Genomic DNA, 24,370 nt, shown 5'->3' with positions numbered 1-24,370 from the left:
TATGTCCTGATTGACCATATTAGACTGAAGAAAATACCTCTGTACTACAGCTATCCCTTGGTGACACAGTGGGTTAATGATCTAACTGCAAAGCTGAAGATTGCAGATTCAATCCCACATAAAATAAAAGTGAAAAATAATTTGAGGCTCCGATATAATCTACTAAGAGAGCATGTCCAGATGTATGAATCCAGTCAGAAATGCAGAAATTAGACTAACTGTAAAAAATAAAACGGTGTAAAAATGGACTGTTCAACTTTTAAAAATGCAGACGATATAATTCCTACTTTGAGACCCTTGATATGGTCCCCCCTCTTATTTTTCATGATCTGAAAAGGTCCTGTATCAGCCAGCACTCATAGTCTTGGATACCTTGTAAATATGGGCCTAGAAGTATGCAGCATATAAAGAGGATGGGGGAAGTGATGGTGAATAACCCAGACCCTGTATTTCCCTGTGTTAGTTATGTATAAGAAGGCTAGAAAGGATAAGGAAAGGGGGATACCTAGTCAGTCTTCCGCATTTAACGCAACCCAGCGTGGAATTCCTGATTTACATTCCTGATTGACCATACCGACATTGCAATATACTGAAACAAGAACATGTAAGAGAGCTGGAGGCACAGAGGATAAAAGACCTGGCTTGGGGACCAAACATTGCAGGTTCAAACTCCACATGTGCAGACTGTCAACATATGAAGTGTACAAAATATGGATGTGTGTGTATGATTAAATGCTGTTTGAATGTCCTATGAATTAAATTAAAATGCCACGTGTCTCTATACTGTACCATCTTCAAATGCAAATTGCTATTAAATCTGGTGAGAAACAAAATGGGGATGTACTCCAAGCTGCATTATCATGCTTTAAGGAGCTATACATTCTAATGCTGAGAATGTTGTGGTAATATTATGTCAATCTTAAGTATAACATTGTCTAAATGTTCTTGAAATGTTCTGAGGACCTCCAAGACAAGGTGAAATGTATATTGCGTGAACATCATTGGAATAATTATGTTAAACCTAAAACAAATATGCTCTGAACGTCATACAAACAGACTTATCTGGAAATTGTGGAATATTGTGGGAATGTTCCGTGCAACCTATGTAAATATCAAAAGAACAACTCCAAAAACTTAATTAAATGTTCTAGGTGTTGTGTCAACATTCTTACAACATTATAGGAATTTCCTGTGGAACCTAACAAAAACATTATCTGAATGTCAGCACAACTGGGCAGTTTTAATGTTCTGGGAATCTGTCTATTATCATAGAACATCTTTCACAACCTAATACATTTTCTTACAGGAACAATTAGGGTGAGCACCTTGGGGATTTGAACCAGCAACCTTTTAATTACTGGCCGAATGCTCTTAACCGCTAGGCTACCTGCCACACAATCAGACCTGCAACTGTGGCCTCAGCTGTGCAGTCAAGTGTTAAACAATGGAACAGCTGTCGAGAGCGGTGGCAGCTTCAGAAATAGAGCTGTTCATTTCACCGGTCTGTCTCACACCTGTGTGCTGTGCAGAACGGGGAGAGAGAGGGCGAGGGCTAGGCCAAAGAGAAGGCTGTGCAGAACGGGGAGAGAGAGGGCGAGGGCTAGGCCAAAGAGAAGGCTGTGCAGAGAGGAAACCCAAAGAAGAGACGGACACAAAGATAAACACACACACAGGAAATGGTGAGGCTGACTCACCGATCATGTGATTGGCGACGTGGATCTGGATCTCTCGTTCTGTCTCGAAGGTCATTTGGCATTTGATGCACTGGTACGTCTTCTTCTGCAATGCAACAGACAGGTAGACAAGAATTTTAGAGAGGTTATCAAATTATTTTTTCATTCACAGCCAGAGCGTGCACCCACACACGCGCTCTCCTGACACAAAAATAATGTGCTGGTGGGGAGAGGGGGGTTCTGAGGTTTCTCCTTGCTGTTGCATTGAGCTGAAACAAAGGCACAGGTAAAGATTGAGCATCCCTGGGACCTCACTGTCAATATCTAGTAGAGCGAACAGGCCGTACAATGCCTCAGCTGGGCTGAGCTGCAGGAACCACTAGGGCCCACTGAAACGCAGCCATGAATTCACACATCTAACTGAGCACGACTTTCTACTGACACACTACACACTGGGAACAGACACACTGCTAGAAAATACTGCTAAAATATTAGGGATTTTAAAAAGTGGGAACAACATTTCAGATCACTCTAAAAGCATTAGGAATGACTGAATAATATGAATTCACTTTGAAGTTTTAATCAATTCACTAGATGTTTCTAAATGCAGGGCCATTTAATTTTTTGTTGAATTGGTAATGTGTTCTATTTCTTTTATACCACAGAGGACAATGTTGGGTATTCACTATGTGATTGATTTATCAATTACTAAATTAAACCTCAACCTTAGAATTTTCACATATTGTATGTAGATCTTAATATAAATCAGTATGCTGAGCCATAGTGGAGAATATGGTGAGAGTGTTCTTACTTTAGGGACAGGCGAGGCATCCGTCACCTTCTTGGCCCCACTGGTCTCCGGGCTCATCTCGGGGTGGTCCACCTGAACGTGGCTCTCCAGGTCCTCCAGGGTCTCAAACTTCACAGCACACTCGGGGCATCGCAGCACCGGTGCAACCTTCTCTCCCCCGGCCTCCTGGGGCGTGGTGCCCCCGCTGGGAGACTGGCCGTTGGTAGCCCGGCTCATACAGCCAGCACACAGCCCATAGGGCAGCCCGTTCACATCCAGCTTCACCAGCTCCTGCTTGTTCTTGAACTCCTTGAGGCACAGGGCACACTTGTAGTGCTTGTGTTGCTGCAGCTGGCCGTTGGGGGAGGAGGAGGCCGATCCACCCCCGCACCCACTGCCCCCACCGGACGAGAGCTTCTGCATGTGGAAGGTGCCGTGGATCTTGAGCTCCAGGGTGGAGGTGACGGTCTGCATGCATACCACACAGCGGAAGCCCGTCAGAGAGTTCCTCAAGTCTGGGTGCATCTGGCAGTGCTCTATGAAGTCCTCCTCGCTCTGCAGGGGCATCTTACAGATGCGGCAGGTGCCCGTGTCCAGGCTTTTGCTGTGGGTGACCTTGTGTTCGGTGAGCGTGAGCAGGGAGGGGAAGCGCTCTCCACAGATGGGGCACATGTAGTGCTTGGCTGGGCCACGATGGGTCTGGGCGTGCTCCCTCAGGCCATTCTCTGAAAAAAAGGTCCGTGAGCACACGTTGCACTTGTGATTGCCCTTGATGAAGTCGGCCTTCTTCTTGCGGGTGCCGGCGTCGTCGTCCCCGGGCTGGATGTTATGGTCCCTCAGTCGGTGGTTCTGCAGAAGACTCTCCATGGTGTAGGCTGCTCCACAGATGTCACAGGCGTACATGGGCTCTGAGTTGTCCAGCTCCTCCTCTCCTCCGCTGGCCTCATGGCTGTTGGCTACGTCCTGGCTGGCATTCTTCAGCAGCATGCTCTGCAGGTCTGCCTGCTCCGTGGTCACTGTCGATCTTTCGCCTCCTCCCCCACGCTTGGAGCTCTGGGTCACCCCGTTGGGTGTACCATTCTGGCTGCCCCCATTCCCAGTGCCATTGCCACCGTCGAAGACACAGTGCTTCTCCCTCAGATGCCTCTCCAGCAGCACAATAGCGTGAAAGGCCTTGCCACAAAAGCGGCAGTTGAACTTCTTACTGTGGGTGGTGATGTGGCACTGCAGTTCCACCTCGGTGCCAAACGTCTCCCCACAGAATATGCACTTGCGGGCCTTGCCGGCGACCGCAGGGCCAGTGGGGTGTCCCAGGTGGCTGTGCTTGACATGCAGCTGGAGGTCACTCTCCTTCCGGAAGTCCCAGGCACAGGCCGTGCAGCGGAACATCTTCTTCTCATTGCTGTGCTTGACAGCCAGGTGGACCTGGATGGACACCTTGGAGTCAAACACCTCCTGGCACAGCGTGCAGTGGTACAGCACAAAGGTGTGCATGTCCAGCAGGTGCTTCTGCAGGTCGTCTACAGAGGAGAACTGCTTATCACAACTCTCACACACGTACTGTGTGGACGTGGTGGTGTAGTGGACTGTCAGGTGCTGCAGCAGAGACTCCTGGGAGTCAAAGTCCTCTTTGTTGCACTGCGGGCAGGACTGCCTCCTCAGCAGCATCTCCAGGTGGGACTTGAGATGGGCCTGGAAGCTCTCGAAGCTGCTGAAGTGTAGGTCACACTGGTTGCAGGGGTAGTCTCCATTGGACCCTGCCAGGGTAGAGTCCCCAGCCAGCCTATGGCGTTTGGGGGAGGAGATTTCAACATCAGATGAAGCTGGGCTAAGGTCAGCCACCTTGGCTTGCCGCTTGTTATTGGCCAGTGGGATGTTCTTGTGGTTCTCCTTGATGTGCTTGGTGAGCTTGAGCAGGGAGCCAAAGATGGGTGAGTTGGTGCAGTATGGACAGGAGTAGACCTCCATGAAGGACTGGGAGGGCTGCAGAACGGGGGACTCCATCTTGGGAACCCCTCCTCCGCTGCAGTGGGTCTGCTGGATGTGCTCTGTGAGAGAGGACTCTGTGAGGAAACCCATGGAGCACTGGTTGCAGAAGAAGGCGTGGTTGCCCTCCAGGGTGGTGGAGCCTGCAACCATTCCTCCAGGCAGGCAGTGGGACATGCGGATGTGGTCTTGCAGGGTGTTGATGTCTGCAAACATGTCTGGGCAGTAGTTGCAGTGGAAGGCCGAGACGTTGGTGAACTGGAGCAGGGGGAAGGCCGCTGAGGCGCCCCCGCTGCTTCGGTGGGCTTTGCGGACGTGCTCGTTGAGGTTGTAGAGCGTGGGCAGGGTGTCCAGACACAGCTGGCAGGTGTGGTTCTGCTGGGGCTTGTCTGCATGGATGGTCTTCAGATGGATCTCCAGCACGGCCAGGCTGTTGAAGTCTCTCTTGGAGCAGTAGGGGCAGCTGTAGGTCACCTTGGCCATCCAGTGACCCCCATCGTCGTGGTCAGAGTTGGGGGCCAGCTTGCGGCGGCTCTGGGTGGGCTTCAGGGTGGAGTCAGGGGTGGAACCCCTCTCCAGAGAGGCACTGGAGTCTGGGGTGGCGCTGCTCATGGATGCCACGCTGCCCAGCACTGGGTCAGGGCTGGCACTGTGGTTACTGGAGTCGGGCTGCCGGTGGCTGTCCAGGTGGCAATAGACGTCCTCCACAGAGGGGAACTGCTCCAAGCACACAGGGCACTTGTGTTTACGGTTGGCGTGGGACCTTTCGATGTGGGAGAGCAGCGGGCCCTCGTCGCTGAAGATCTCAGGGCAGTGGATGCACTGTAGGTCAACGCGGTCAGACAGCTGGGGGTGGCGGGTCACTACGTGCTTCTCCAGCTCGTCTGTCTGGCTGAAGGTCTCCTCACAGTAGTCACACATGTATGGGTCCTGGTCCATCTCCCCTCCACTGCCTGCATTGCTGCCACGCTTCCCCCCTTCCTTTTCAGCACGCAGGGCAAGGTGCTCCTTGTTCTTCCTGTGAGCTTGCATGTGACTCTGTAGAGAGGATGTGGAGGAGAAGCCTCTCTTGCACACGCTGCACTTAAAGGGCTTGCTGGAGCTGTGGGTCTTCAGGTGGATCTTGAGATGGTCGCTGCGGGAGAAAGCCGCCTCACATTCCTGGCAGCTGTACTTCTTGTCTCCGGTGTGGAGCTTGACGTGGCGGTCGCGGCTGCGCTTGTGCTTGAACAGGCGGCTGCAGAAGGTGCACTTGAAGGGCAGCTTGTCGCTGTGGATCTGCTCGTGGCGCTTCAGGTAGCTGAGGCGGCTGAAGGACTTGTCGCAGAACTGGCAGGGGTAGGGCAGCCCCGCGCCCCCTTCTTCCTCCCCTGTGCCCATGCCCAGATCACAGCAGCCATCCCCTAGCATCTGTGACGGCGATGCCACGTCTTTGCTGGAGGGAGAGGACGCTACCCAGGAGAGCCCAGGGTCATCATCACCATCTGCAATGCAAAACACAGACAGAATTCAAATGTTAGAGAGGACAAGAAAAAAAATCTAAATAGAAGCTAAGAATTAAAGACACGTATTCCCACAGGATTGAATAAATAAGGACAAAGTGTATTTTCTCTCTCTTTATAATCCCTTAGAAAACATCCCTCACTCCCCTCTAGAATTACATCTGCCTCATCATATTTTCATTATAGGGACCAGATTGAAATTCCAAAAACCTATTAGAAGACACTCAAATAATGAGGATATTCTTATATGACAAAGTGAATGAAATAAAACATGGGATTATGCATGCTTTTCTCCAGTTTAGTTCAGACAAAAGTCTATTAATGCATACATGATATAAATACACACAAAGCAGATCATATATTCATTCTGCCCTGCTTTGTGCATTCTGAGGGGGCCTGACAGCCCACACGTCATCTATTTAGCATCTAAACTAGAGTAGAGAAGAAGAGAGGAGAGGAGAGGAGGGGATGGGAGAGGAGAAATCCTCATGATTTATTGAGCAGGAATGCTGCGAGCCTGGATCCCACGGTGGCTCAGACAAACCCAGAATTCTCCAGCTCAGCCTGTTTGTTTGCTTTATTTGACTGCGTTTTACACTTTGCTCTAAATGGATGAATAGAGAAGCCTCTGGTATTCCTCATCACACATAACCAAATGTTTACAATAAGTACACAGCCTCCCCCTTTCCCCTATCCACACATACTACATCTTATAAAACCCTCCTTTGTAAACGACTATATAGCTGGATGGCAGGTGACTCAATCTAATTTGTATTTTGGCATGACCACTCTCAAATAAATGACTGTCTTCTCAATGTTATTATGTAACAAAACAAAAGGCGTCCTGCTGAGCCCCATATTGGGGCAAGGAATATTTAAATATTGACAACAAAAACCAATTCTGAGAGAGAATAGCCTAACCTTGAAAGCACTTGGTACAGACTTCTCCCTGTAAGCAACTGTGAGTATGTCCCCCTCCCACCACCCCTCCTACAGTATGTGTTATACAAAGGTGTGCACAGCATATTTGGTGGAAAATAAATTCATGTGATGAATCGATGCACTTGAAAATGTAGGTGGTGTGCGGAGCAAATAAAACTCCACAGGGGTTTGTGGGTAAGATTTTTATAAAAACATGAATTATGAATTTAGCTTGGAGCAAGGAAAGAATCCTCCGCTGTAAAAGACTATAAAATAGAGATATCACATAGACCATCAAGGCAACAGGAGAGATGCCATCCAGCAGCCAATATCAGGAGAGAGGAATATTACAGGATTAAAAAATGATAAATTAAGAAATGAGCATGAACAAGAAGAAAGAGAACGGACAGAGATAGTGAATAAAACTATTTTAAGAGGATTTGTTCAGGAGACACTAACAATGACTGAAATGGTTTTATTTATTTCCTACACCCCATACCAGGAGCACACTGCTTTGTTGAGAACCTACATCTAAACATACATTTTATTTTTGAGCCCAGACGTGTAGTAACTGGAATTGCTTGAATAGAGATTCAAGTACCGCCGCCTGCATTGTGTGTGTGATGTATTTATATGTGTGTGTCGGAGTGATGGAAGGGGGAACAACTATTTTTCTCAGATTACAGTTAAGGCCTGTACACCGCTGTCTCCACAGCTGGTGTGTCTGGACAAGCCCCTCCCTACTGTAGCCATTCCCCCCAGTCCTTCTCTAATGTCTTTGTGTCCGTGTCAGAATAAGAGTCATCCTGTCACAAGTTAAACCCTGGCAACACAGGAGAGAGAGAAGCCCTCGGCAGCCCCAAGAAAGTGAGGGGAAGAAAAGCCCAAAGGGCCTTAACTGAGGTGAATTCTTTGGCTACACAATGAAAGTGTGGCCCCTGACAGGTTGGTCTCTGATGTGAGCCGAGCGGAGGTGAGAGAGCAGAGGGGAGAGCTGCTCACGACTGACAGGTACGCCGTCCTGCTGAGCCCCAGCCATGTACTGCCCCACAGCACACCACATACAAAGGAACACTTGCTTGAGCATGAAGAAGAAGTAGAAGGGGGAAAAAAAGATAACTAAGAAGTAGGGGAGGAGGAGGGAGAAAGAACGGTGAGGGAATGAGAAAAAAAATCCTGGCACATTTGGTCATTCAGGCAAATTATAAATCTATTAATGCTAATGCAATCCCTCTGACTGAGACAGAATGTGAGAAATCACTTTTGAGAAAGAAGGAGATTATAGTCATTAAATAGCCTTAATCCTCAGAAGTGTGGCTGTCGGAAAATGGAAGATCACATGGCTTTTAGAGGGCTTTTGTCATCCGTCCGCCGGGGGACTTGGCAAGAGCACTAAACAGGGTAAGAAACGTCTATGAAAAGTTAAATTAGAAAAGAAAGCAAAAAGAAAGAGGGGGAGAGGTGAGGGGGAAGCCGAGAGAAAAGCGAGAAAAGACTGGAATGGGCACGCAAACACACGCTGCTGCCATGTCTCCTCGCTTCAGCATTCCCGAGGCAGCCCTGACAGTTTCTCCATCTTTATCTCACTCTCCATGTCCGTTCCCCACTCCGTCCACCACGTCTTTCATGTTGTGACTCATTACTGAATTAACAGGCTGCATTCATGGCTGCCCCTGGCGCTGGCCTTCACCTCTGCTGCCCTGGCCCATGTGGAAGGGTGGGGCCTGGCAGGCAGGAAGGAAGAGCCTGGCAGGGAGGAGGGAAGGGCCTGGCAGATGGAGACACTCTTAGAGGAAGAGCGGCCATCCCACCTCCAACTAGGGCCCAGTAATTGGAACCGGCCTAAGAAAACACATGGCCAAAGAAGAAGGCCCAAACTCAGCTCTACCCGAGCCTGAGCAGAGTGATGGTGGATGGAGCATGGATGGCCACTTTGGTGTAAGGTTCAAGAGGAGGCCCCATGCCGCACCACCCCCCACCACCATGCTCCATCCAGGCTGGGCCGGCCCGATGATGCCTGTCCCCATCTAATAGGCTGGCCAGCCAGCCGGCATGCAGAGGCCAGAGCGTGGAGGAAACGTGGTAATGAAGACGCGCCCAGCCTGGCGTCCCCAGTCTCTCGCCCGCTCTTCCCCTCATCAGACACGAGGACAGAGGTCGGTCTCCCCATGCCAACCCAGAGTGCCTGCTTTTGTGGTTTCTCCTCTGAAGTAGAGTAGAAACACAGCCTCAGATAGTAGCCAGGCTGTTCATTAGAGCAGGACACCTCCAGGAGGCAAGTACTGATGATGACATAAGCTCCCTCTGCTTCCACATGATGTCTACAACACTGGCAGACTGACTGACTAATTCCTTCCTTCATGTCCATCAATGGTTACAACTAGCTTTCAAGACACCAAAACAATGTGATCATTAATAATCTGTTCTATCAACTGTAATGCCACTAAACCTGTTCCATATGCATATGGAGATAATCTGCAGTGTCAACGTGCTCCCTCGGGTGGAAAACAAGAGCAAACAGCCAGCTTGACTGGGCTGACATCATCTCTCTGTTAAGACTTGATTAGAAGCAGGGGTCTGTTTCTAGGTGTTTAGAGAAAACAGCAGTCTGGAACCAATGCCTTGGAGAACTGTGGTGTCTCTATTATATGCACTTTACATCTAGTCAAAAACACACAATATGGTTTGGAGCAGGACAAAAACAAAGGGGGTAACCATTATCTATGGCTAATCAATCGTAGCGATTGATTAGAACAGCCTGAATTCTTTGTTGGGGCATAGACTCTACAAGGTGTCGAAAGCATTCCACAGGGTTGCTGGCCCATGTTGACCCCAATGCTTCCCACAGTTGTGTCAAGTTGGCTGGATGTGCTTTGGGTGGTGGACCATTCTTGATACACACGGGAAACTGTTGAGCATCAAAATCCCAGCAGCGTTGCAGTTCTTGACACAAACTGGTGCGCCTCTCAACTACTACCATACCTCGTTCAAAGGCACTTGAATATTTTGTCTTGCCCATTCGCCCTCTGAATGGCACACATACACAATCCATGTCTCAAAGATGAAACATCCTTCCTTAACCTGTCACGGCCCCTTCATCAACACTGATGAAATGTGGATTAAACGAGTGACATCAATCAAGGATCATAGCTTTCACCTGGATTCACCTGGTCAGTCTATGTCATGTGTTTTCTACACCCAATGTATATATATCCCTATTATACATGGCAATACATTGTAACAGATTTCCAAATCCAAATCACTTGGAGCTGATTTGCTGGTTGTTTCATGTCAAAAAAACAAAAAACAAAAACAAACACAGGCCACCCTGGTTGATAGTATATGTGTGTGTTCATTATACATGTTCACCTCGTCACATTCCCCTGCCCTCCACTCACACCCCTCCTTCTCTCTAACTAACATTTCCACCTTTCAGTCTGGCTCCCTGCCCAAACTTCCACCTTTCCCACCAAGCCCCCTGCCTGGCTTCCAACCCCATCCCCTTGGCCCCCTTCCCATGGCCCCAGGCAGCAGAGACGCACCGTAGGGGGCAGAAAAACAACTTCCACCCAGGTCTCTGACATGGCAGCGCAGCACGCAGGCCTGACAAGCCTGGAGCAACGGACAGACCGACAGGGGGAATGGAGCTTTCAAGAGGAGAACCTCTCTCCACTTTTCAGCTCCCTGTTCCCTCTGTCCTTTCTTCTCACCTCTCCTCCTCTCCACTCTTCCTCACTCTCAGTAGCAATCCATCCTTTCCTTTTACTAATTATCTCCTCTTTTTGGGTGTAAAATTCTCAACCTAAACCCTGTGTTATACTATGTTATAACTCATTCCTTACTCATCAGTGAGCAGTCATCACAAGACAATGATTTCTGAGAGGAGACTCAGGGGTTCTGGAGCCATTTTGTGTTGTTGGTGACCATCAAGATGAGTGCTGTGTTAAAATCTGTTTACTCTCTAAATAAAACACACACACACACACGCACGCACGCACGCACGCACGCACGCACACACACACACACACACACACACACACACACACACACACACACACACACACACACACACACACACACACACACACACACACTTAACTCCCTGGTCTGTCTCTAGATGTCTCCAGTCAACTGCTGTCCACATGGGACCCAGTCTGCCAGGGACCTGAGTACTGGAGGACACACAGACACAGGGTGGGTGATGTCAGAGTGGAGGCAGTCTGTCAGGGACCTGAGTACTGGAGGACACACAGAGACAGGGTGGGTGATGTCAGAGTGGAGGCAGTCTGTCAGGGACCTGAGTACTGGAGGACACACAGAGACAGGGTGGGTGATGTCAGAGTGGAGGCAGTCTGTCAGGGACCTGAGTACTGGAGGACACACAGACACAGGGTGGGTGATGTCAGAGTGGAGGCAGTCTGCCAGGGACCTGAGTACTGGAGGACACACAGACACAGAGTGGAGGCATTCTGCCAGGGACCTGAGTACTGGAGGACACACAGACACAGAGTGGAGGCAGTCTGTCAGGGACCTGAGTACTGGAGGACACACAGACACAGGGTGGGTGATGTCAGAGTGGAGGCAGTCTATCAGGGACCTGAGTACTGGAGGACACACAGACACAGGGTGGGTGATGTCAGAGTGGAGGCAGTCTGTCAGGGACCTGAGTACTGGAGGACACACAGAGAGGGTGGGTGATGTCAGAGTGGAGGCAGTCTGTCAGGGACCTGAGTACTGGAGGACACACAGACACAGGGTGGGTGATGTCAGAGTGGAGGCAGTCTGTCAGGGACCTGAGTACTGGAGGACACACTCACACGCTGCCCAAAGCTCATATGGAGCATTTGGCGCCCAAAAGAGCCCAAGCAGCCGGCCACATTCCCAGGGCAGAAGGTGAGGGGCAGGGGGCATAGGGGTGAGGGGGGCATGGGGCGGCAACAGCTGACAGGCCTCTCCTCTCCCCTCCGTCCCAGAGACATCCAGGTGACAGGAGGGGAACTGGGACAAACATGGGAGGTTGACCACTATATGAGACATTGGGTCCTATAAAGACAACTTGGAGCCACAGATCTTTCTCCATCGTCCCTTGCATGTAGGGGGATATCTACACAACTAGAGGAAACTAGAACAGAACCTCAAATAGTGATCCAAGAATGTATTGTGAATGTAAATAAGAAAGAAAAATAAAGAAAAACGAAGAAAAAAAGATTGAATGAAAGAAAGAATGAAAGAATACGAGAGTTGGCGTGCAGCAGAGAGGGACCATGGCTGGATAAGATGTGTTTGACTCCAGTCTTCCTCAGTCTGTGAGAGCTGCAGGAGCCAGCACTGTTAAACAGCTGCACATTAATTACATGTGAAGTGTACCAAAACAAGCCTTGCTACAGAGGCCATGTGGAGGAAGACGGCTGGCATCTGGTTCCTCTTTCTCCCGCTTTTCCTCTACTCTATCATGCACTCTATACCTCTACTCTCTCTCCCTTTCCCCGTGTCCCTCTCTCTCACCCTACGCCTCTCTCCCTCACCCCGTGCCCCTCTCTCTCTCTCCCTCTCCCCGTGCCCCTCTCTCTCACCCTACGCCTCTCTCCCTCACCCCGTGCCCCTCTCTCTCTCTCCCTCTCCCCGTGCCCCTCTCTCTCTCTCCCTCAACCCGTGCCCCTATCTCTCTCTCCCTCTCCCCGTGCCCTCTCTCTCTCTCCCTCACCCCGTGCCCCTCTCTCTCTCTCCCTCTCCCCGTGCCCCTCTCTCTCTCTCCCTCACCCCGTGCCCCTCTCTCTCTCTCCCTCACCCCGTGCCCCTCTCTCTCTCTCCCTCTCCCCGTGCCCTTCTCTCTCTCCCTCTCCCCTTGCCCCTCTCTCCCTCACCCAGTGCCTCTCTCTCTCTCCCTCTCCCCGTGCCCCTCTCTCTCTCTCCCTCTCCCCACGCCCCTCTCTCTCCCCCTCTCCCCATGCCCTTCTTTCTCTCCCTCTCCCCGTGCCCCCTCTCTCTCTCCCTCACCCCGTGCCCCTCTCTCTCTCCCTCTCCCCGTGCCCCTCCATCTCTCTCCTCACCCGTGCCCCTCTCTCTCTCCCTCACCCCGTGCCCCCCCCTCTCTCTCTCCCCGTGCCCCTCTCTCTCACCCTACACCTCTCTCCCTCACCCCGTATCCATATCTCTCTCTCCTTCTCCCTGTGCCCCTCTCTCTCTCTCCCTCTCCCCGCGCCCCTCTCTCTCACCCTACGCCTCTCTCTCTCTCCCTCTCCCCGTGCCCCTCTCTCTCTCCCTCACCCCGTGCCCCTCTCCCCGTGCCCCTCTCTCTCTCCCTCTCCCGTGCCCCTCTCTCTCACCCTACGCCCCCCCACCCTGTGCCCCTCTTTCTCTCTCCCTCACCCCGTGCCCCTCTCTCTCTCCCACTCCCCGTGCCCCTCTCTCTCTCTTCCCGTGCCCCTCTCTCTCTCCCTCACCCCGTGACTCAGGTCTTATGGTGTTGTTCTGTTCTTTAGGGTTGGGAGTTGGTCAGGTACAGTGTGTTGGTCTCTGTGCTGTGACTAAGGTGTATGCTTTTTCTAGATTCTCTAGCTTAGATCTCAACTAAACATCATTGTTAAAAATAGCTGGCATCGCCGGCAGCAGGTTCAGAAAAGGAGGAGTTTAGTGGAGGGGTTAGTGTGTGTACTCAGAAAGAGGGGCCATGGGATAGAGGAGTTACCAGGAGACATTACTTATGTAATGTCACTCCTACTATCTATCTGCAGTATGACAGCCATGTCCACTCCGTCATCTAACGAGAGACATATGGCCCCTTAGTAAACACTAATGGAAAATGCTACAAACAACCCTTTGCAGACAGTCCAGACCTGGCAAGAAACACCAAAACAAAATCTGCTTCAAAAAAAGAGCTAACCCAACAACTAGCGACAAGGCCACCTACAGTCTGTCTGGTAGAATATAGGTCAGTGGATGGAGCCAGAGGGCTCCCATATACAGTATAGGCCCACAACCATGCACCCATATATCCACTGAATGAGATGAGGAAATTCAGGGAGATATTACACTATTATATATTGGCTGTCGATTAACAGACTTGTAAACAAAATGTCCTCATGTTTGTGGGAGTTTACAAGCAGGCTACACTCCTCTGTTCCTCCACCAGTGGAGCCGAGCTAGTTGTCATTCTGCCAGTTTTTCTGTTCCTCTGAGGTTACCTCATGTTTGTAGCCCCCCAAACCCCAACCTTGTGTAGTACGGTATGTAAATAAGTCCTGCAGGCAGCTGGAGCTGAGCAGAAGCAGTAGACTGAGTTCTGTGGTTTCAGATTCGGGGACGGAGGCAGAGAGGCAGGCAGCTGCCTGGGCTGAGCTGAGAAATGGGGTTTAGGGCTGATGCTCCTGGGAGGCGCGGGCCCAGGGGGCCCCCGGCACAGGCAGAGAGAGGCAGGTACCTCCTGCCCACTGCAACACCATGGGAGCCCCCGGCACCCCTGGGGAGGTGCGGCACTGAGAGGAACACCTGCACCTGCCATTAGTGACAGACTGAGGGAGTAGAGTACAGACGGTGAGCGGGACCCATGCACACACTGGTAGATACACACACACACAGATGCACGGACACACACAGGCACCTACTGTACACACAGCGAGATACAAACACATGCACACACACAAGACACACACACACACACAGCGAGCGATAGAGAGAGGGAGGGAGCAGGTGAAGGAGACACCTGGACGGTCCTGGTACTGTGACTGTGCATAGTGAGCAAGGACAGGATAATCCCCATTGTATTAATCTCTCTCTCCCCAGGGTGACACCAGTACACCCAGCTGTGGTTCAAGGACAGAGAGAGAGCTCCACCTCAACACTGTCATTACACCACCTCTACCTGTCACACAGACAGAGAGGAGAGAGAGGAGAGCTCCACCTCAACACTGTCATTACACCACCTCTACCTGTCACACAGACAGAGAGGAGAGAGAGAGAGAGAGCTCCACCTCAACACTGTCGTTACACCACCTCAACCTGTCACACAGACAGAGAGGACAGAGAGGAGAGCTCCACCTCAACACTGTCGTTACACCACCTCTACCTGTCACACAGACAGAGAGGACAGAGAGAGAGAGCTCCACCTCAACACTGTCATTACACCACCTCTACCTGTCACACAGACAGAGAGGAGAGAGAGGAGAGCTCCACCTCAACACTGTCATTACACCACCTCTACCTGTCACACAGACAAAGAGGACAGAGAGAGAGAGCTCCACCTCAACACTGTCATTACACCACCTCAACCTGTCACACAGACAGAGAGGACCGATGGGGGGGGGGGGGGGGGGGGTTGAGGAATAGAGAAATAGATTGTATAGAGAGATGTAGAACTGTGCAGCACAATAATTTCCTTACACAAATATTGAGATGTTGCTGTAATTTCTGCCTTTATCAGAGTATCTCCTCTCCTGGAAGGTAGTGGGACAGCTGATTGGAGTAAAGCCATGTCCAGGAGCTGTGTGTCTTTTATATATATATATATACACACACACACACACTTTGTACATATCAGAAAATAAGCCCAGTCACCTGTCAAAATACACTTGCAATACTCTCCACTCATTTCCCGTCCAATGGAACTAGTACACCACCTCAATTCAACTGCAATTATGGTTTAGAGACGTGTACTGAATATGCCAAGGTAGAAAGAACTGCCTCGTAGTAGCTAACAATACTGATGTGATTGAGCTGCCTATGAACTGTGTGTATATACACACTTGCAATTAACTGACCAGAATGGCTTTATCAAATACACAGGGTGGTGAATCAATGGGCCATTATTGTAACTTGGTCATTACCTTACAAACAAGCACAATGCCTGTCCCTGCCTCCACCCACACAGCCACAGCCAGGGCAGGCCTGGCAAGGCAGGATCAATGCCTGGCAGGACATGCCTCTGACAGAGCTACAAACAGACAACAGGTGGGGTTTCGTGTTTACTGCATGTCCACTTTCAGAATTGCATTATTATTTTCTACCTGACAGTTCCTGGCACTCACCAAGCTATCTCTCCTACACACATACACTCACCAAGCTGTCTCTCCTACACACATACACTCACCAAGCTATCTCTCCTACACACATACACTCACCAAGCTATCTCTCCTACACACATACACTTACCAAGCTATCTCTGCTACACACATACACTCACCAAGCTATATCTCCTACACACATACACTCACCAAGCTATCTCTCCTACACACATACACTCACCAAGCTATCTCTGCTACACACATACACTCACCAAGCTGTCTCTCCTACACACATACACTCACCAAGCTATCTCTCCTACACACATACACTCACCAAGCTATCTCTGCTACACACATACACTCACCAAGCTATCTCTCCTACACACATACACTCACCAAGCTATCTCTCCTACACACATACACTCACCAAACTATCTCTCCTACACACATACACTCACCAAGCTATCTCCCCTACACACATACATCATGCATTTGCCTCATAATTGTTTACTATTCAAACAAGAGATAGGACCTTTGAACGAGGGACAAGGTGGTATTAGAACTAGGAGGGGCATGTGTCTGGGAGTCAGTCAGGGCCGGCCCAACCAGGGGATGGTTATTAGCTTTGTGGGTCCGCTTCACATTTTCACACAATAGCAGACCTAAGAGAGGAGCTTTCTCCTTTTGACTACAAGGTTGAGAGAAAAAAATCTATATCAAGTTCAATGTGGTCGTCAACAAAAAAGGGTCCAACTTTAAAACAAAATGGGTGGGAAAAAAATAATGATCTTTGTGTGTTAAACAGCGCAGATACGCACAGTGTCTGCATCAAAGGGGGCACGGACAGGGAGGAGCCACAGAGAAAAGAAACAGAGGACGAGACAAAAGCAGAGCTAGTGGGAAAAAAATATCTGCCCGACATGAAGCAGATCAAAGAGAGAGGCTTGGAGAATGAGAGGCCAGGGGGTCCTGTAATTACGGTCTACATCCGCCAAACCATGGGCGAGAGAGAGGGAGGTTGGGGGTTCCCAAAAAAACCCACAAACAGTGCCAGATCTCATCCTGGCCCCCCTCCCCTTCCCCCCTGCCCGCCAGCGAGGCCCCAATCCACGTAGGGGTCCTCCCACTGACCTGCGGGGGGATGGCTGTCCACTGTGACTGCCCCACAGAGAGAGAAAAAACTTTTGTTGGGAACTTCTGGCATCGCCCCAGGGGCTGTTCTCTGAGAAGGAGAAATCAAGCTGACCTTCACATGCACGCAAACACACATGCACGCAACAAAACGCACACAAGAACATGGACAAAACCACACATAAATATCAACACAAAACCATAATGCTTACACATACACACCGACACACACGTTCATGCACACACACACAGTTGGGTTTTGGGGATGCATGGCGAAAGGAATAGATCAATGGTGACCCCTGGCTGGTTTGACTCCACAGCAGAAAAAAAGGATTGCAGAGGGACCAGACAAAAAGTACAGCAACATCCTGACTCCAAACACCTTACCAAATCTACTTTTTAATAAAGCACAGCACCATCCTGACTCCAAACACCTTACCACATCTACTTTTTAATAAAGCACAGCACCATCCTGACTCCTAACGCCTTACCACATCTACTTTTTAATAAAGCACAGCACCATCCTGGCTCCAAACGCCTTACCACATCTACTTTTTAATAAAGCACAGCAACATCCTGACTCCAAACATCTTACCACATCTCCTTTTTAATAAAGCACAGCACCATCCTGACTCCAATCGCCTTACCACATCTACTTTTTAATGAAGCACAGCACCATCCTGACTCCAAACGCCTTACCACATCTACTTTTTAATAAAGCACAGCAACATCCTGACTCCAAACGTCTTACCACATCTACTTTTTAATAAAGCACAGCACCATCCTGACTCCAAACGCCTTACCACATCTACTTTTTAATAAAGCACAGCACCATCCTGACTCCAAACGCCTTACCACATCTACTTTTTAATAAAGCACAGCACCATCCTGACTCCAAACGCCTTACCACATCTACTTTTTAATAAAGCACAGCACCATCCTGACTCCAAACGCCTTACCACATCTACTTTTTAATAAAGCACAGCACCATCTTGACTCCAAACGCCTTACCACATCTACTTTTTAATAAAGCACAGCACCATCCTGACTCCAAACGCCTTACCACATCTACTTTTTAATGAAGCACAGCACCATCCTGACTCCAAACGCCTTACCACATCTACTTTTTAATAAAGCACAGCACCATCCTGACTCCAAACGCCTTACCACATCTACTTTTTAATGAAGCACAGCACCATCCTGACTCCAAACGCCTTACCACATCTACTTTTTAATAAAGCACAGCACCATCCTGACTCCAAACGCCTTACCACATCTACTTTTTAATAAAGCACAGCACCATCCTGACTCCAAACGCCTTACCACATCTACTTTTTAATAAAGCACAGCACCATCCTGACTCCAAACGCCTTACCACATCTACTTTTTAATAAAGCACAGCACCATCCTGACTCCAAACGCCTTACCACATCTACTTTTTAATAAAGCACAAAATCAGAAGATTGTTCATGTTATAAAAAAAAGCAAGTTCGGCTTTTGACTCATTGTGCTTCCGTGCCTTTCTATGGACTCCTCACCCCCCTGCCTACCCAGCTTTTTGATGCTGCCTGCATTGTAATGACAGCTAACCTGTCCGGCCACCCGTCAGACTGTCAAGACTCAAGGTACAGTAGACCACAGCACGTCTCAAAGACAGCACACACTCACCAGGTCTTGCAGTAACATACACCCACTTCGACCACACTAAAACACACACCCACCTGAGCTATAATAATATATACAGCTAGTGCTTTTACACAAAGAAACATTCCACAAATGAGTTTATAATTTCAATGACAGGTTTTTTGTATCTACATTTTTGCTTTTTATAATAAACAAAATGTCTTTACAGGGTTAAATATTAATTTCTAGAGAACAACATGTGCTTCAATAGTAGCCAGAATTTGTACAGTTTTCTCCTACCACAGCCATTAAACTCTGTATCTGTTTTAAAGTCACCATTGGCCTCATGGTGAAATCCCTGAGAGGTTTACTTCCTCTTTGTAGCAACTGGGTGTATTGATACACCATCCAAAGTGTAATTAATAACTTCACCATGCTCAAAGGGATATATATATATTTACCCATCTACCAATAGGTGCCCTTTTTTGCAAAGCATTGGAAAACCTCCCTGGTCTTTGTGGTTGAATCTGTGTTTGAAATTCAATGCTCAACCTTACAGATAATGTGTGGGGTACAGAGATGAGGTAGTCATTCAAAAAATCATGTTAAACACTATTATTGCACACAGAGTGAGTCCCTGCAACTTCCTATGTGACTTGTTAAGCACATTTTTACCCCTGAACTTATTTAGGCTTGCCATAACAAAGGGTCTGAATACTTATTGACTCAAGACATTTCAGCTTTTCATTTCTAATTCATTATTTAAAATTACTAAAATAAACATAACTCCACTTTGACATTATGGGGTATTGTATGGTAGGTCAGTGAAACAAAAAAACCTTAAACAATTTAAAATTCAGGCCTTAACACAAGAAAATGTGGCAAAAGTCAAGGGCTGTGAATACTTTCTGAAGGCACTGTATCTCAATCAACACAAAAATGTATACAGTGCATTGCGAAAGTATTCGGCCCCCTTGAACTTTGCGACCTTTTGCCACATTTCAGGCTTCAAACATAAAGATATAAAACTGTATTTTTTTGTGAAGAATCAACAATAAGTGGGACACAATCATGAAGTGGAACGACATTTATTGGATATTTCAAACTTTTTTAACAAATCAAAAACTGAAAAATTGGGCGTGCAAAATTATTCAGCCCCTTTACTTTCAGTGCAGCAAACTCTCTCCAGAAGTTCAGTGAGGATCTCTGAATGATCCAATGTTGACCTAAATGACTAATGATGATAAATACAATCCACCTGTGAGTAATCAAGTCTACGTATAAATGCACCTGCACTGTGATAGTCTCAGAGGTCCGTTAAAAGCGCAGAGAGCATCATGAAGAACAAGGAACACACCAGGCAGGTCCGAGATACTGTTGTGAAGAAGTTTAAAGCCGGATTTGGATACAAAAATATTTCCCAAGCTTTAAATATCCCAAGGAGCACTGTGCAAGCGATAATATTGAAATGGAAGGAGTATCAGACCACTGCAAATCTACCAAGACCTGGCCGTCCCTCTAAACTTTCAGCTCATACAAGGAGAAGACTCATCAGAGATGCAGCCAAGAGGCCCATGATCACTCTGGATGAACTGCAGAGATCTACAGCTGAGGTGGGAGACTCTGTCCATAGGACAACAATCAGTCGTATATTGCACAAATCTGGCCTTTATGGAAGAGTGGCAAGAAGAAAGCCATTTCTTAAAGATATCCATAAAAAGTGTCGTTTAAAGTTTGCCACAAGCCACCTGGGAGACACACCAAACATGTGGAAGAAGGTGCTCTGGTCAGATGAAACCAAAATTGAACTTTTTGGCAACAATGCAAGACGTTATGTTTGGCGTAAAAGCAACACAGCTCATCACCCTGAACACACCATCCCCACTGTCAAACATGGTGGTGGCAGCATCATGTTATGGGCCTGCTTTTCTTCAGCAGGGACAGGGAAGATGGTTAAAATTGATGGGAAGATGGATGGAGCCAAATACAGGACCATTCTGGAAGAAAACCTGATGGAGTCTGCAAAAGACCTGAGACTGGGACGGAGATGTGTCTTCCAACAAGACAATGATCCAAAACATAAAGCAAAATCTACAATGGAATGGTTCAAAAATAAACATATCCAGGTGTTAGAATGGCCAAGTCAAAGTCCAGACCTGAATCCAATCGAGAATCTGTGGAAAGAACTGAAAACTGCTGTTCACAAATGCTCTCCATCCAACCTCACTGAGCTCGAGCTGTTTTGCAAGGAGGAATGGGAAAAAATGTCAGTCTCTCGATGTGCAAAACTGATAGAGACATACCCCAAGCGACTTACAGCTGTAATCGCAGCAAAAGGTGGCGCTACACAGTATTAACTTAAGGGGGCTGAATAATTTTGCACGCCCAATTTTTCAGTTTTTGATTTGTTAAAAAAGTTTGAAATATCCAATAAATGCCGTTCCACTTCATGATTGTGTCCCACTTGTTGTTGATTCTTTACAAAAAAAATACAGTTTTATATCTTTATGTTTGAAGCCTGAAATGTGGCAAAAGGTCGCAAAGTTCAAGGGGGCCGAATACTTTCGCAATGCACTGTATATTCTGGTGCTCCTACATTGTAAGTTGGGAGCACCAGTGCTACCAATTATATGTTTTTAAAAGCCTTGTATATACCCCCCTATGCTACACCAATCATACACCCACCTAGACCACACTAAAATACACACCCACCTGTGCTAAAATAATAATACATAATAATAATACACCCACCTGGGCTACAGTAGCCACATGACCACCTGGGCTACAGTACCACATGACCACCTGGGCTACAGTATCACATGACCACCTGGGCTACAGTACCACATGACCACCTGGGCTACAGTACCACATGACCACCTGGGCTACAGTACCACATGACCACCTGGGCTACAGTACCACATGACCACCTGGGCTACAGTACCACATGACCACCTGGGCTACAGTACCACATGACCACCTGGGCTACAGTACCACATGACCACCTGGGCTACAGTACCACATGACCACCTGGGCTACAGTACCACATGACCACCTGGGCTACAGTACCACATGACCACCTCGCCTACAGTACCACATGACCACCTGGGCTACAGTACCACATGACCACCTGGGCTACAGTACCACATGACCACCTGGGCTACAGTACCACATGACCACCTGGGCTACAGTACCACATGACCACCTGGGCTACAGTACCACATGACCACCTGGGCTACAGTACCACATGACCACCTGGGCTACAGTACCACATGACCACCTGGGCTACAGTACCACATGACCACCTGGGCTACAGTACCACATGACCACCTGGGCTACAGTACCACATGACCACCTGGGCTACAGTACCACATGACCACCTGGGCTACAGTACCACATGACCACCTGGGCTACAGTACCACATGACCACCTGGGCTACAGTACCACATGACCACCTGGGCTACAGTACCACATGACCACCTGGGCTACAGTACCACATGTACCACCTGTTGTAAAATACAGATACCAATAACCAGTTTGGGCTACAGTACCTTACATGAAACACTTCCCTACAGTACACTCCTCTACCTATTTGGGCTACAGTAGACATTTCTACCTGGGCTACAGTACTCATTGCACTTGAGTGCCAGTCACGTGTGATTGCTACAGTACGACATCACATGTGGCTACAGTACCAACATTGACCAGCTCATGTCTGAAGGAGACGACACCTGCGAGGGTACAGTACCACACGCCTTGTTAAGAACTCTTTTTATTTTTTTAAATATTTTTTTATATATATTGACTGAACATGACCCTGGATAAAACGTTCCTTAACCTGAAGTGAACAAACATTTGCTGCTACCCAAGAGAAGTTCCTGGAAATCGAAATTGCTTCAGTTTTAAGTCTTTTGTAAGGAACATTTGTATGAACAATATTTTCCAGTTTTTCACATGACCTGGGCTACAGTACCACATGACCACCTGGGCTACAGTACCACATGACCACCTGGGCTACAGTACCACATGACCACCTCGCCTACAGTACCACATGACCACCTGGGCTACAGTACCACATGACCACCTGGGCTACAGTACCACATGACCACCTGGGCTACAGTACCACATGACCACCTGGGCTACAGTACCACATGACCACCTGGGCTACAGTACCACATGACCACCTGGGCTACAGTACCACATGACCACCTGGGCTACAGTACCACATGACCAGCTGGGCTACAGTACCACATGACCACCTGGGCTACAGTACCACATGACCACCTGGGCTACAGTACCACATGACCACCTGGGCTACAGTACCACATGACCACCTGGGCTACAGTACCACATGACCACCTGGGCTACAGTACCACATGACCACCTGGGCTACAGTACCACATGACCACCTGGGCTACAGTACCACATGACCACCTGGGCTACAGTACCACATGACCACCTGGGCTACAGTACCACATGACCACCTGGGCTACAGTACCACATGACCACCTGGGCTACAGTACCACATGACCACCTGGGCTACAGTACCACATGACCACCTGGGCTACAGTACCACATGACCACCTGGGCTACAGTACCACATGACCACCTGGGCTACAGTACCACATGACCACCTGGGCTACAGTACCACATGACCACCTGGGCTACAGTACCACATGACCACCTGGGCTACAGTACCACATGACCACCTGGGCTACAGTACCACATGACCACCTGGGCTACAGTATCACATGACCACCTGGGCTACAGTATCCACATGACCACCTGGGCTACAGTACCACATGACCACCTGGGCTACAGTATCACATGACCACCTGGGCTACAGTACCACATGACCACCTGGGCTACAGTACCACATGACCACCTGGGCTACAGTACCACATGACCACCTGGGCTACAGTACCACATGACCACCTGGGCTACAGTACCACATGACCACCTGGGCTACAGTACCACATGACCACCTGGGCTACAGTACCACATGACCACCTGGGCTACAGTACCACATGACCACCTGGGCTACAGTACCACATGACCACCTGGGCTACAGTACCACATGACCACCTGGGCTACAGTACCACATGACCACCTGGGCTACAGTACCACATGACCACCTGGGCTACAGTACCACATGACCACCTGGGCTACAGTACCACATGACCACCTGGGCTACAGTACCACATGACCACACAGTACCACATGACCACCTGGGCTACAGTACCACATGACCACCTGGGCTACAGTACCACATGACCACCTGGGCTACAGTACCACATGACCACCTGGGCTACAGTACCACACAGTGACCACCTGGGCTACAGTACCACATGACCACCTGGGCTACAGTACCACATGACCACCTGGGCTACAGTATCACATGACCACCTGGGCTACAGTACCACATGACCACCTGGGCTACAGTACCACATGACCACCTGGGCTACAGTATCACATGACCACCTGGGCTACAGTACCACATGACCACCTGGGCTACAGTACCACATGACCACCTGGGCTACAGTATCACATGACCACCTGGGCTACAGTACCACATGACCACCTGGGCTACAGTACCACATGACCACCTGGGCTACAGTACCACATGACCACCTGGGCTACAGTACAGTACACATGACCACCTGGGCTACAGTATCACATGACCACCTGGGCTACAGTACCACATGACCACCTGGGCTACAGTACCACATGACCACCTGGGCTACAGTA

At 49.0% G+C, this 24,370-nt stretch overlaps 1 protein-coding gene across 2 annotated transcripts in view; it reads right to left on the bottom strand.

The window, feature by feature from the left end:
- The window catches only part of LOC139393127 (zinc finger protein 423), a 153,575-nt gene that overhangs the window by 68,338 nt on the left and 60,867 nt on the right, over positions 1-24,370 (bottom strand). For both annotated transcript variants that reach the window (XM_071141535.1, XM_071141622.1), the window contains exons 4-5: positions 2,485-5,933; positions 1,695-1,779 (exon numbers count right to left, since the gene is read on the bottom strand). In XM_071141535.1, coding sequence (XP_070997636.1) covers positions 1,695-1,779; positions 2,485-5,933 — 3,534 coding nt within the window. The remainder of the gene's footprint in view (positions 1-1,694; positions 1,780-2,484; positions 5,934-24,370) is intronic.

This window comes from Oncorhynchus clarkii, chromosome 1 (assembly GCF_045791955.1).
Source record: "Oncorhynchus clarkii lewisi isolate Uvic-CL-2024 chromosome 1, UVic_Ocla_1.0, whole genome shotgun sequence".
Lineage (NCBI taxonomy): Eukaryota > Metazoa > Chordata > Actinopteri > Salmoniformes > Salmonidae > Oncorhynchus > Oncorhynchus clarkii.
The sequence above is the reverse complement of the archived record's forward strand: the minus strand, read 5'-3'. Positions and strand labels throughout refer to the sequence as shown.